Raw genomic sequence first — 13,451 nt, forward strand, 5'->3', positions numbered from 1 at the left:
AGAAATGGCCCAGCAGAGTCCCTGAGGTGTGAAGATGAGTCCGATGAGCATCTCGGGGGGCTTTGCCTTTCACCAGAGGTGCAGGAACTGCCCCCGGGCTGCCTGGGGAAGGAGCCTGCCGAGGGTTTCGGTGCCCACAGGGAACGGAGCCAACCGGGCCAAAAGCAGCTGCAGGTCGGGACAGGCAGACGGAGCCTGAGCTGCGCAGACCTGGCCCTACAAATAAATCCGTGCCGAAGCTTCCCTTCCAAACCCCTTTCTCTGCCTGTCTTTCCAACCTCCTTCCTTTGCAGGCAGCAAACTTTTGGCTTCTGGGAAGCTGCGGTGAAAAAGGCGAGCACCAACCTGCCCCAGCCCGGGCTGGTTTGAGAGGCCAGCAGGAAGCAGCTCCCACCCCGAGCCGCGACATCCCCGCGCAAACCACCTGAGAGGAGAAACCTGCTGCAGGTGACGCGAACGCCCGGCCAAGGGACGTAATTATTGTGTGCAAAACCCGGCTCAGGGCTGCCGCTGTCAGCGAGCAGCTATGCGGCAGAACAGGATGCCGGATTAAGGAGTCCCAGGCCAAAGCCGTGCCCAGGACAGCAGGGGACAGCAGGGGACAGCAGGGAAGTGAAGGAGCTGGGTGGTACCGAGCGGAGCTGCGGGCGCAGCCGGCTCACACCCAGCGCGGCAGCCACGACCCAGCGCTCTGGGGTTTTTAGGGGCTCGGCCACGCCTGGAGCTGCAGGAAAAGCGCCTTTGCAAGGGGTGCAAGGATGAATTTCGTTCGCCCTGGCTGCAGGTGAGGGGCCAGGGATCACCTGTCACCTGCCGAGCACCCACCTACCCGGGCAGCACAGGCTTATCTGCAGCAGGGGAGCAGAGTTAATGTGTAACCCGGCTGTGTTTGGTTAGCCCAGAAAAGCAAAGAAGTCCTGGGATAGGCACGGCTGGGACAAGGAATTGGGCAGCACGGACCGACGGACGGCCTGGTAAAACAGCAAACGAGATTAATAATAATTTATTTCTCTTCCTGCTTGTCCTTTGCTCTCTGTGCTTTTCCTGCTGGATGGGCTGAGGGTGAGGGGCTCGGGGGCTCTGGGTACTCTGCTTTGGAAGGGCGAAATGTGGCGGGGGATTCAGCAGCGAAGCTGGACGAGGTGGTTTGAAGGCGGTGGGAGGAAAGCTGAGGAAACCTGTGCCCGGGACAGCAAACAGCTCAGGCAGCTGCTGAGGTGCTTCATTTACCTGTTGAGACAGGAGGAAACCCAGATCTGCCCCCGACCCCTTTCCCCTGAGCTGGGATCCGGCCCCCAGGGCTGCTCGGAGCTGGGACGGAGCCTGCTAAGGGGGGGTTTGCTTTGGGTTGTGTTTGGGGCTGGCCAGGACAAAGCCCTTTCCCGGGCAGGAGGGGTCTGGCTGCTCTGCCCCCAGACACCAAAACCGAGGTCTTCTAACCCGGCATAAAGAGCTTGGAGTGGTGCTGGCTAAAGGAAAGTAGCCTCTTCTCTAAAGCAATTAGCATTAATTGCTACCCGGCACCTCTTTGATGGGCTTTTAAAGGACAGTTATGGCAACGGCCACAAGAGCTGAGGGACCTGGCCTTTGGATTTCGATAAAAAACAGCTTCTTCTAAATATGTTTTCAGTTGGGGAAGAGAGCTACAGCACTGAAACCCAGCCATAAGACTGCTTTTGGAGTACTGTGTCTTTTAAATCAAACGCTCAGTCACGTTTTTAGACTGTGGCTGTTACTCACCGCAAAGAAGGAACTAAAACCCTTCTGAATCGCTAAAACTGGGGGTTTCAACACTGATTTTTCCCCTTTCCCGAGCTGGGTGAGTGTGCTGGAGTCATAATCACATCAGAGAACCAGTGGGCAGGAAAAGGAACTTCTTGTTTCGGTGCAGGTCCTCCGGCAGGCTCGGGCTGAACTTTGCCTCCCGTGAGCTGGGGCTCCGTGGGTGCCAAAGCCTTGGCAGCTGCTTTAGGTCCCTGAAAACGCTGTTTGAATGAGAGAAAATGATTTCTTTAATGGGCTGGAGTGCTGGGGGGGATCCTCACGGAGAAAATGCCTCCCTGCTGGCCCCAATCAGCTGCACACTCAAGTTCCAGCAAAGCTTTCACTTCCCCAGGAGGGTTTTGCTGTCAGAAATTTGGGAGGGAGGCAGCCAGGAGCAGCACTACAACCATGGCCAAGCCTCCTGCTACTAAGGAGTCGATTTAAATCTATAACTGTATATCTCCAGTTCTGATACAAATCTAAATTTCACGCTGTGGATGTTCCAGTGCACAGCAAAACCCTGCAAAGGTCCAAGGTCCCCCAAGCTCAGCTCTGCCTCCCCACAGCTCAAATCCCCAGCTCTGAAAAGATCTGAATTCAAAGAATCCAGGGAAGTGCTGCTCCAAAGCCACCACTTACTGCAACGTCACTTAAGCAGTAAATAATGCAAAGCTGAGACTGGAATATTAAACTCCTCCTGCGTGGAAGGATTAGATCTGTCAGGGCGTGGGTGTTGAAATCTGATTTTTGCGGCGTATTCCAATTACAAAGGAATTCTTTCAGGGTCTAACGCTCTGAACAAGCAGCCAGTTCTGCTCACTTATCGCTGGATCTAATTCCCTGATCCTGCTACAAGAAAAAAAAAGAGAAAAAGCAGCAGTGTGTTCCTGCCTGCAGGTTACAGCACAAAGGGCTCCTCTGTCTCCCGAGGAGCAAATCCTCTCGCGTGGGTCCCTGTGTCTTGCAGGGGCTGTTGGTGTTTGTTTTGCTGCTCCCTCTCGCCCCCACGGCCCAGTTCCCTCCCCAGGAACGGGGTGGTGCGTGTGGAGGAGAGGAATTGGTGGTGCCAGGAAATTTTGGAAGGTAAATCTAAATAGCGGGGGTTTGGAACCAAGAGTTCTGAGACAAAGGATGAGCCAGGTCAGGTCTGTCCCGCCTAGAAAATTGAATTATTTTACCAGCACGGGCAAAGTTTTCCATGGAGCAATCCGAGATAGTGGAAGGTGCTTTGTGTGTGCCAGTGATGACACCTTCTGTGGGTGCTCACGGAGCTCTGTGCAGGGATAACTGTGCCCTGTGCCACCCTGCCCCTGTGCCAGTGCTGGAAACCCAAATCCAGGCTGTTTGTCAGGCGGCTGCTGCCACACTGGGGTCCCACTGGTGATGGGAGCTCTGGGCTGCATCAGGGGGACGCTGCTGGGAGCAGAGGGGACTTTGGGGTGCTGCCTGAACCCCCTGGGCACAGCCCCAGCCTGCCCTGCTCCCCACAGGCTGTGCCAGCCACGTCCCCAAACGCACCCAAAGGCCTGGGGACACCTCCCTGGGGACACCTCACCGGGGAAACCTCCCAGGGTCCCCAAGGAAGGGTGGCAGAGGCAGCTCCTCGCCAGGAGGAAGCTCCTGACAGAGCGAGGATGTGAGTAACCAGCAGCATTTTGGGCCAGCACCCAAAGTTCAAGCTGCAGGGCTGGCACAGGGTGTGGCACGGGAAAGAGGTCCCATGAGTCGGGGCTGGGATTCCTGAGCTGGGCTTGCGGCTTTTTCCTTCTCCACCCCTCTGGGGTGAGCAGAGAGCCACCAACACGAGCTGGCCGTGCAGAGATGACCCCATTTCCGATTACTTTGGGGAAAACTTCAAGGATGATTTTTAAAAGCCCGGCCGTGCCTTCCCCTGGAAGCCTAAGATGGAGCACAGTTCCTCCATCCTGCACCCTCAGAGCCTGCCTGTGCTCCCTCCCAACGTGCTTGAGTCACCCCCGGGGGAATCACAACTTAATGCTTCTCCTTTCTCCTGCTCCAGCTGGGATATTCCCCCCGTGCCAGCCTCCAGGGCAGCCCGTGCTATGCCCAGGAAGGAGCTGGGGACGGCTGGCTGCAACTCTGGCAGCTGTGACAGCATGGCCAGCACGGCCTCCAACCACTCGCAGCGGGTGAGTAACCCCGGGGGGCCCAGCCCAAGCCGCCCCTCTGAGCTGAGGGAGGATTTGGGACAGATCTCAGCCCAAATCCGCTCTCCCTCGGGGCTTTGGAGGCAGCTGGAAGCCCTGAGACAGCACCAGGAGCAGATAAATCCTGCCCCAGAGCACTCCCAGCCTTCCAGGTGTGTGCAGCAGCTCTGGCTGCTGCAGGGGCTGCTCTGGGGCAGGACGGGATCCCTGGAGAGGGGGATCCTTTCCCTGGAGAGGGGGATCCTTATCCTGGAGAGGGGGATCCTTTCCCTGGAGAGGGGGATCCTTTTCCTGGAGATGGGGATCCTCTCCCTGGTGATGGGATCCTATTCCTGGAGGTGGGATCCTCTCCCTGGCCATGGGATCCTCTCCCCGGACATGGGATCCTCTCCCCGGACATGGGATCCTCTCCCTGGCCATGGGATCCTCTCCCTGGACATGGGATCCTGTGCTGCCAGGGGTGCAGGGTCAGAGCAGTTGGGTCACACTGGCACCTGGAGGAGACAGCGAGCCGAGCTCCTCCTGCCTGGCAGGAGATGAGTTCCCCAGTTAAGGCCGGATGAGCTGGGACCATGGGTGTAGATGTGGCATTTTTCACCATCAGTCCATTAGAGCTTGTTTGTCTCCCCACACCGATCCCAAGACTGATGGGCTAATTACATCCTGCCTGACTCGGAGCTTAATTGATACGTGTGAGGGCAGAGCTCAGCCCTGGCAGCTTTTCCATTTGATGTATTGCAAACCAGAACCAAACCCTCCGAGTTTAACTGGGATGGAAGAACTGGTTGTGATACTGCAAGGGGAAAGATTTGGATCTGGTGTCTCTGCAAAACAACTCCACCTGGGATAATTCCTGCCCCGCGCTGGTTGATCTGGCTCACATTCCGTCCTGCGCTTCACGGCAGATTGCAGGAATCACTGATTGATATCTGAAATTCCAATAACACATCTCCTGGTGCCCAAAATACAACAAAAAATCAAACAACTCTTGCCCAGGGATGAATGGGAAAACAAGGAGAGTTCATCACCTGCACAGAAACCTTCAGGACTTACGGTGGTTTCTAAAATTCTGCAGGTCTCTGTACCTACAGATTTGTTACCCCTCTGCTCACTTTTCAATTTAAAGAACTAAAAGTTAAAGGCCAAGTTCCCAAGTTCAGAATAATCCTCCTTCTGACCCACAGAGTAGGGTAATATAAAACAGGCTTTAAGTATATATGTGTATATATTTCTTCTTTTTAGAGGAGGTTGTCTAGTTTTCTGGAGCTGAAAATACTCATTCTTGAACAGCCACTGGCCAAGAAGCTGTCACAGGCTCCCTAAACTACCTGAATATTAAATATAAATATATAAAACATTAAAATAACATATAAAATATATAAATACATAATATTTATATATATACGGTTATATATATAAAGTTATATAGTTTTATATATATGAATGTTATATAAAGTTATATATATGTAGTATAAAGTAAACCTCTCTTATATATTTATGAAAAAATGTGATATATATATGAAGTATAAAGTAAACTTCTCTTCCTTGATATATATATCTAGTATAAAAATGTCATATATATATAGTATAAAAATGTGATATATATATAGTATAAAGTAAACCTGTCTTTCTTTTATATATATATGAAATATATATATGAAATATATCTATTAGAAAGTAAACCTCTCTTTCTTATATTTATATATGAGGAATATAGATATGAAATATATATATATAGTATAATTTAAACCTCTCTTTCTGACCTGCTCGGCCTTACCTTCTTTTTCCCAGAGTGACAACAGCTATGACTATTTATCCGTGGAGGAGAAGGAGTGTTTGATGTTCCTGGAGGAAACCATTGGCTCCCTGGACGCCGAGGGGGACAGCGGCGTGTCCACGGACGACACCGACTCCGGGGAGCCCCCCAAGGCCAGGAGGGGCCCCGCGGGCCGGGGTGAGCTGGGAACCTTCCTTGGGGGGTTTTTAATTAATTTTATCCCTGGGCAGGGAGGGAGGGAAGGAGCAGAGCCCCAGGTCGATGGGGCACGGGTGGTTCCCAGCCCTGTACCTGCGCCAGGTGTGCAGCAAAGCCACAGAACCACGGGGCACAGCATCTTTGAATGCTCAAATTCACTGAGCAGAAGTTAATTGCTTGCTTACAAGGGATTTCCAAACCTGCTTTCCTCACGGTGACTGACCTTCAGTTCATATAGGATTAAAACAATATTAAAATCTCTTTGTTTCTTTCCCCAAATAGTTTCTTACAGTTTCTTATTCTATTCTTCAAATAGTTTCTTATTCTCATTACATGTCCTATCTAGCCATGAATATTTTACAAAATTTTCTGACACCGCAACCCAACAGCTTCAAAAGTCTACAATTTAACAACAATTAACATTTACATCTAATTACCAACTAAATTAAAATGTTACAATTTCGTATCAATTGAAATTTACATTTAACCACCCTTTAATATCAATTAAAATCTACATTTAATTACAATTTAATATCATTTCATTATCAATTTACTTACAACTTAATTAACATTTACAATTCAACATTACAATAAATATTACAGCGTTTATTTACCATAAATATCTTGCAGGTATCCTGCCTAGTGTCAGTAGTCGCACAGATTAACGAGGCTTTGTCAGGCCCGAAGGATCTGATCCCAAATTTCCCCAGCAGTGACGGGTCAGAGGAATCGGGGGAGCCCTGGGCTGTGGCTCTGCTGGCCCAGAAGGGGTGAGGGATGTTTTGTGTGGTTTGTGTGACTTTAATTCCCTCTCCTCCCAGATTTGGGGACCAAGACTCCCCCTCCAAGCCGAGATCAGCAGAGACCAGGGGCCGAACAGAGGAGTGCTAAAATCATCTCCAGCCCGGGTAATTCCGGCCTTCCCAGGAACATCCCCGCAGCCAACGGAGCTTCTGGCAGCAAGGGCAGTGTCCACCCAGGAAAACCTGCCCAGGAGGAGCCCAAGGAGCGCAGGCTGGACCAGGGCAGCCACACCAAGTCCGTGATGATCCAACCTCCAGACCCTTTCCAGGAGGACCTGGAGTGGTCACGCAGCCGTGGCTCAGAGGCCAAGGAGACCAAGGTTCGGACTTCTTGGGGCCACCCGGAGAAATCGGCGCTGGAAGAGGCCCCTCAGGAGCCCGACGCCAAGCGTGGGCCGCCGACTGCCCCCAAACCGCGGAGGTTGCCACCGAACATCATCCTGAAAACCAGCAGGAGCAGCCCCGTGCCGCTGGCCACCGAGCACAGCCAGAAGGTAAAAGCAGCACCTCCACCCTCAGCCGCCCCTCACGCCGGCCCTGCCGGCGACAGCGCCGCTGAAAAGGGGAATTCGGCCCACCTCGACCCCAAGGAGAAGGAGAAAGCCCACCGGGAGGCCCTGGAGAAGCTGGGACTGTCCCAGGACAGGAGGGAGCCCAGCGCCCACCTCCATCCCCACCCCAGGACGGAGACACCGCTCCCCATGCCTGGGCAGGCTGGGCAGGGCTCCGTGCCGGGGATCCGGCAGATGACCTTCAAATCCAACACCCTGGAGCGCTCCGGGGTGGGGCTGGGCAGCTCCATGGGCGGCTCCAAGGAGCAGAACTCCAGGAGCAGCAGCAGCTCCCTGGGCAAGATGTCCTTCATCGAGCGCCTGGCGCCCGGCTTCCTGCGCGGCAGCCGCCCCCGGCCCGCCTCGCTCGGGGCTGGGAAGGACTTCGCGGGCCTGAAGGAGCAGGAGGAGCAGGACAAGAGCAGCAAGAGGAGATCCCACCCTCTGCCCGGCTTCCCCAGAGCTGCCCGCTCCGCTGTCAGCGTGAAGATCTCCCCCAAGGGCGCGGCCGACGAGAACCGGCGTGAGGCGCTCAAGAAGTTGGGGCTGCTGAAGGAGTAGCTGGTGGGGCTGCTGAAAAAAGGGGGGTTTTCACCCCAAATCCAGCGGCCTGCACTGCCTGGAGCCTCGGGCACGAGCGGCTGGTGCCGTCTCCTGCGCCAGCGCCTCGGGAGAGGCGTTGGGAGCTTCACACCAAATAAAGGAACGTGGGGTGTACAGGATATTTTGTATATAGCAGATGTATATGAGCTATTTATACGAAGCGTCTCTCAGCGTGGACGGGCTGTGTGCTCCTGCAAGGGCTTGAATGCGTTTTGGGGATTCATCAGAACAGGGAAGCCGTGGAATTCGGGGTTTGGCTTGTTTGCAAAGGGGTTGCCTGTGGATGAAGCGTCTCTGGGAAGAACTGCTGGACTTTCGCTGCTCCTTTAGGACTTTTTGGGGGTTTTTTTATTAATTTTATCACAGCCTTTGAGGCCTTAGCACTCACCTGCCACGTGAAAGTGCCTCCCAAAACCACCACTGCCTGCTGGGGCGGGCTGGAGGGCTGCACAGACATCCCACTGCCTCCCCTGCCACACTCTGCTCTCCCACCCAGCCCTGGCCACCCGGATCCAGCTCCTGGAAGAGGCTGGAACTGCAGGAAGTGCCAGCTAGGGAGGCTGTGCTGGTGTCAGTTCCAGAAGTGCTGCCCAAAATGGGGCAGATGCCAGGCTGGGAATGCTCCAGCTCATCCCTTCCGAGCTGTCCCGGCCCCTCTCAGGCTCAGCTGATGCTGCCAACACCTTGGGGAGCAGAGGTGTGCGTTAAATAAACCTGTGTGTGACCAGAAAAGTGCCGTGTGGTACAGATTTATGCCTCAGCCAGGTAAATCTGGAGAGCGGGGTTTGAAACCAAGAGTTCTGGAACAAGGGATGAGCCAGGTCACGACTCTCCCACCTATAAAATGGGATTATTTTATCAGCACAGGCAAAATCTTCCATGGAGCAACCTGGGCTAGTGGAGTGTGGCCCTGCGTGTGACAAGGGGAGCAACAAGGAGACCTTCGAGGTCCCTTCCAACCCAAGCTGCTCCATGATTCTGTCATTCCCGGCTCTCCCCGCCAGCACAAAGAGGGAATGCGGAATTCCCGGTGCTCCCGTGCTCGCTGGCAGGCTCGAACCAGCCCGATGTGCGGCCAAGGCAGCTGCGGAGGTTCCACCCAGCCCCGAGCTGCTCGGGCTGCGGACTTTGGAGTGCAAATTATTCACTTGAAAGGCGGCGAGAGCACGGTGTGGAGGGGAGGGGGGAGATTCAGATTCAGAGCCAGGTTAAGAGCTGAGTAAAAGGGTCAGCCAAGCTCCCGCCTGGGTTAAAGCTGCATTTCCATCCCCGTGCTCCTCTCCTCTGCCCACTGTGTCTCACCCAGGGCTGGTTCCAGCTATTTAATGCTCTCACTGCTCAGCACCTGCGTGATGCGAGTCCCAAGTCTCGCATCCTCATCCTCCTGCGAAACCTCACCTTGTTTATCTAACGAGGAAGGAGGAGAGCACTCAGGACCCTCTCAAAGCATTTTTTGCCCTGAAACAGAACATAAACATTTCTTAAAACCAGATTGTTTTGGAAACAAAAGGTTTCTCTTCCGATCCTTGGCTGTAGTCAGAGCCATTGTGTGCTGGTGTCACGGAAGCTGAGTTGTGTTCGGATTTCCAAGGAGAAATCTCACTCCCGAAGATCCCTTATCAATCTGTGACGTGGTGATGCTCACAAACGGGCTGGTATGAAATGGAAACAAAAGAGAGAATAAATTCAAACAACAGCCACAGAGCAGCAGGGTCATTCCTCTGGGAATGGACTCCACATTTCTGTGCCTTTCCTGGAGCTGCCGGACGCTCTGGGCTGGATCACTCACCACGGGCAAGCCCCGTTCCATGAGCAGCATCACTGTTCAATCCTGCCAGGGGAACGTGGAATTTTACCTGCTGGATCTGTTTGTAGCCCTTAGAAACGGAGCTGTTTATGCCCAAGGGCTGGACCTTATGTAAGAGCAGGCCCATGACTGTGCTGGTGCCACCCAGAGCCGAGCCCTGCTGCTGGCAGAGGGATCCTGTTCCTGCTCCTGATCCTACTCCTGATCCTGCTCCTGATTCTGATCCTGTTCCTGATCCTGATTCTGATTCCGCTCCTGCTCCTACTCCTGATCCTGCTCCTACTCCTGATCTGCTCCTGATTCTGATCCTATTCCTGCTCCTGATCCTACTCCTGATCTGCTCCTGATTCTGATCCTATTCCTGCTCCTGCTCCTACTCCTGATCCTGCTCCTACCCCTGATCTGCTCCCTCTCCTCCTCCTGCTCCTGAACTTGATCCTAATCCTGCTCCTGCTGCTGCTCCTGCCCCTGGCCCTTCTGCTCCTGCAGGGATTGAACCTCAGCTCCACCTGGAGCACCTGCAAGTGCCTTCCTGCAACCCAGCTGCTCCTTCTGCCTCCTGCTGCTGGAGAGTTTTCCCCTCCTGATGTGCAGGCTTCCATCAGGCTGGCCAGCCCCGGGAATTAATTCAATGAATTGCTCAGCTACAAACCAGCATTTCCCTGCTTGTTTCCTGCACCAGTGCCTCGCATTCCTTGGATTCCTTGCACACCTTTGGTGTGGGGCAGCTCTTTACTGGGATTCCCTCCCCTCCTCTCCGGGCAGAGCAGCTCCGGTGGCGTTTGGGGCGGGATTGAAAGCCCGAGTGTGGGTTGTGTCAGCCCGAGCCTGTTTGGTATTCACAGACCGTCTGGGGAAGGTGCTGCTGCTGCTGCTGCTGCTGCTGCAAGGTCAGGGAGGGAAAGGGCTGAGTGCGGCTCAGTGCTGCCAGCAGTTAATTAACAGCAGTAAATTGCTCAGTGCAATTACCTCCACGGGTCAGCCCCTCTCTCTGTAAAGAAAGCCTGCATTAGTTTGGGAATTAAATTGCCTGTGAGGAACAAAGGCTCTTGCTTGGTCATCATCCTAAAATCATGGAATTGTTTGGGTTGGAAGGGACTTTTAAGCTCATCCAGTTTCACTCCCACTATCCCAGCCTGCTCCAAGTCTGGGTGGGGGACAGAACAACACAAACAAAATCTACCCCCAGGTTCAGCCAGAGCCCAGCAGAACTCCTGGGTTCCTGTCTGGGGACCCCTGAAATCAAAATCAGACTTCACGCTCAGGCGGGGGGTGGAATGAGAGGAGCTTTAAGGTCCCTTCCAAACCAAACAATTCCATGATTCTGTGAATCCGATTCTGGGCGTATTTAACTTGATTTGTGCCCGGAAGGCAAAGTCCCAGCAGAGCCCAGACACAAAACAGCCACCAAGAGAGATCACAGCCTTGCAGAAGCACCGAGTCTCAGAGGAGTTGGTAAACGTACCCTCAGTGTCTTCATGCAGATCACCCAGACTGAGTTTACGTGTTAACAATGTGAGAAACAACAAAGAAAACACCCGACTGTGCATTTTGCCCAGAATATTCATCTCATTCCTAACTATCAGTCCCACCCTGGCTCAGACGTGTCATTTCCATGTCTGCCTGAGCCTGTCGGGACCTCCCGTCTCAATTAACAACATCCCTGTGCACATCTTTCATTACAAGGATCAGATTCAGTGGCTGGTGGGATCCTGGCAGTGTCAGGGAGCAGCAGCTGCACCAGGCCAGGGCAGAAATAATTGGTTTTAATAACAGCTCTTGTGCCTCCGGGGCGGCGTCAGCGGAGCCTTGGGGCTGAGGGGTGGGGAAGGAGGTTTGGATGCTGCTGAACCGAGCTGGGAAACACCAAACCTGGGCTCCAGGATCCAGCTGGGCTCCCTCCAGCCCTGTGGGAGATGCTGGAGATGAGGCTTTTTTATCCCAGCACGGTCTGGGCAATACCCAGGAGCTGAGGCTCTGCCCTTTCCCTGCTCACAAGGAGACAAGGACCCTCTCCAACCCCACCGGGCTTCTCTGCGTTATCATTTATTTTCTCTTTTTGTCCCTGCTCTTTGTTTCTAATGGAATTGCAAAGGAAAAAAGGCCCAACCTCGTCCCTGCAGCTTCACAGAGCCAACAACCTGCAAGGAGGAGTCGCAGCAGGGGCATTCCAGCCTCGTGCAGCAATCAGGGTTTATTGGTTTGGGGTTTTGATTCCCTCTGTTTGCCGGTGACGTGAATTTACCTGATAGTATCTCAAACCGGACCCGATGTTCCTCGTTCCTGCTCTTAAATCCCGGTGGGTTTGGGATCTCCGTGGCAGGGCAGGGGGTGAGGATCTCCAGTCCCCGAGGTCTCGGCTCTTTTCTTCCAAACACCTTCGGACCTGGAAGTCCGGGAGGAGACAGACAGGGGCAGTGTTGTTCCTCGCAGAGGGGTTTGTGTGCAGCAAAACCATCCCCGGCTGGTTCCAGGCAGGAGTTTGATCATTAACCCGGCCCTGTGGGGCAGCCAGGGGTTGTTATCAGTTATTAATTACGGCTCTGAGCACAGACAGGCTGGGCTGAGGTGCTGGCAGCGACCTCCACACCTGCACGGGGATGGGATTTGTGGGATGGAGCCTCTGCCCGTCCCGGTGCTGCTCCCAGGGAGAAGATTCCCCCTCGAGCCCAGGTTTGTCAGAGGAAGAGGAATTGCCTTTACAAGCACAGCCCAGAATTATAAATACTGAAAGACTTAGCTCTCCTTTAGCAGTGGAAGGTGCCAGGCAGTGGTATTAGGAGGGTGTCCTGTAATTCCATGGCTTTATGATCCTCTAAAATAACACTGAGTGTTCCCAAGGGGTTCCCACCATGACCTGTATCCCATTTTATTGCTCACACAAAGCCAGTCCTGGTGCTTGGCTGCTCTCGTGGCAATAAATGCCCCCAGGCTGAGCAGTTCTGCTGGAGCCCAGCCAAGAGTGGGGAATTTATGGCCCAGGTTTGGTACAAAACACAACAATTGCTGCAATAGAAGAAATCACATCACGATTAACAGCACAAAACTGCCCGGTGGAGATTTATCTCCAGCCAGGGAGATTCCAAAGTGCTCCGAGGATTGTCTTACACAGAAAACAATCAGCTCTGCAAGCCCTGTGTGACCCCAGAGGGGAAGATCAAGGTCCTGGACCCCACAGGACTGGAGAACAAAGTGGTTCCTCTGATGCCTGAAGTCTGAGCTCTCATGTATTTCGGGTTCTGTGCTGCCCAGGGCTGCAGCTGTGAGCCTCATATTAAGTGTTAGTGAGCTCTCTCCATAGGGGAGGTAGAGAAAAAAAATCCTTTTCCTGCTGCGCACCAAGGACAACTTTCAGGCCCAACAGCAAAACAACAGTGGACTGAAGGGAGAAAACAAGCAGGATGGGACTTCATAATCTGGAGCAGTAATGGGACAGTTAAACCCCAAAATGCAAATGGACCAAAACTTATAAAAGTGTGAGACCTGGTGACCAGGGGTCCATTTTGTGCCCATTTTGGGTCCATTTTGTGCCCATTTTGTGCCCATTTTGGGTCCATTTTGGGTCCACCTTGGGTGTGGCCCTGGCCAGGCTCTTCTCCTGCCCAAGGTGTACCTTAAAGACCTTTTAATAAATCTCTACTTTATTCTCGTAGCTCTGTCCAGTCTCAGTTCCAGCTCAGCCTTCCCGAGGCATCACCTCTAAATCTCCCCCTGAACTCCCCACATTGCTCACCCAGAGCTGTCCTGCAGGTCCTGGGGACACTCGTGGTGCTGGAGCCT

The 13,451-nt window shown here is 53.5% G+C and overlaps 1 protein-coding gene across 2 annotated transcripts; it reads left to right on the forward strand.

Moving 5' to 3' along the window:
• The first annotated feature begins 435 nt into the window (after positions 1–435).
• On the forward strand, positions 436–8,590 carry CUNH1orf116 (chromosome unknown C1orf116 homolog). 2 transcript variants are annotated; one of them, XM_066203789.1, is made up of 5 exons: positions 648–784; positions 898–974; positions 3,785–3,914; positions 5,724–5,886; positions 6,729–8,590. In XM_066203789.1, the coding sequence occupies exons 3-5, from the start codon at positions 3,828–3,830 to the stop codon at positions 7,820–7,822; spliced, it is 1,344 nt and encodes a 447-aa protein (XP_066059886.1). In that variant the 5' UTR covers positions 648–784; positions 898–974; positions 3,785–3,827; the 3' UTR covers positions 7,823–8,590. The 2 variants fall into 2 exon arrangements, with proteins under 2 accessions (XP_066059885.1, XP_066059886.1); XM_066203788.1 differs by lacking the exons at positions 648–784; positions 898–974 and adding an exon at positions 436–447.
• Positions 8,591–13,451: the final 4,861 nt, after the last annotated feature.

Source organism: Chamaea fasciata, unplaced genomic scaffold, assembly GCF_029207755.1.
Source record: "Chamaea fasciata isolate MVZ Bird 193981 ecotype frontalis unplaced genomic scaffold, bChaFas1.0.hap1 SCAF_25, whole genome shotgun sequence".
Taxonomy (NCBI): Eukaryota; Metazoa; Chordata; class Aves; order Passeriformes; family Sylviidae; genus Chamaea; species Chamaea fasciata.

Excerpts from the sequence above, each read along its gene's own strand:
- CUNH1orf116 (XM_066203788.1), top strand. The coding sequence starts at position 3,828 with ATGCCCAGGAAGGAGCTGGGGACGGCTGGCTGCAACTCTGGCAGCTGT. Across the intron at positions 3,915-5,723 it reads CCTCCAACCACTCGCAGCGG|AGTGACAACAGCTATGACTA; the intron begins GTGAGTAACCCC and ends TCTTTTTCCCAG. Across the intron at positions 5,887-6,728 it reads GAGGGGCCCCGCGGGCCGGG|ATTTGGGGACCAAGACTCCC; the intron begins GTGAGCTGGGAA and ends CTCTCCTCCCAG.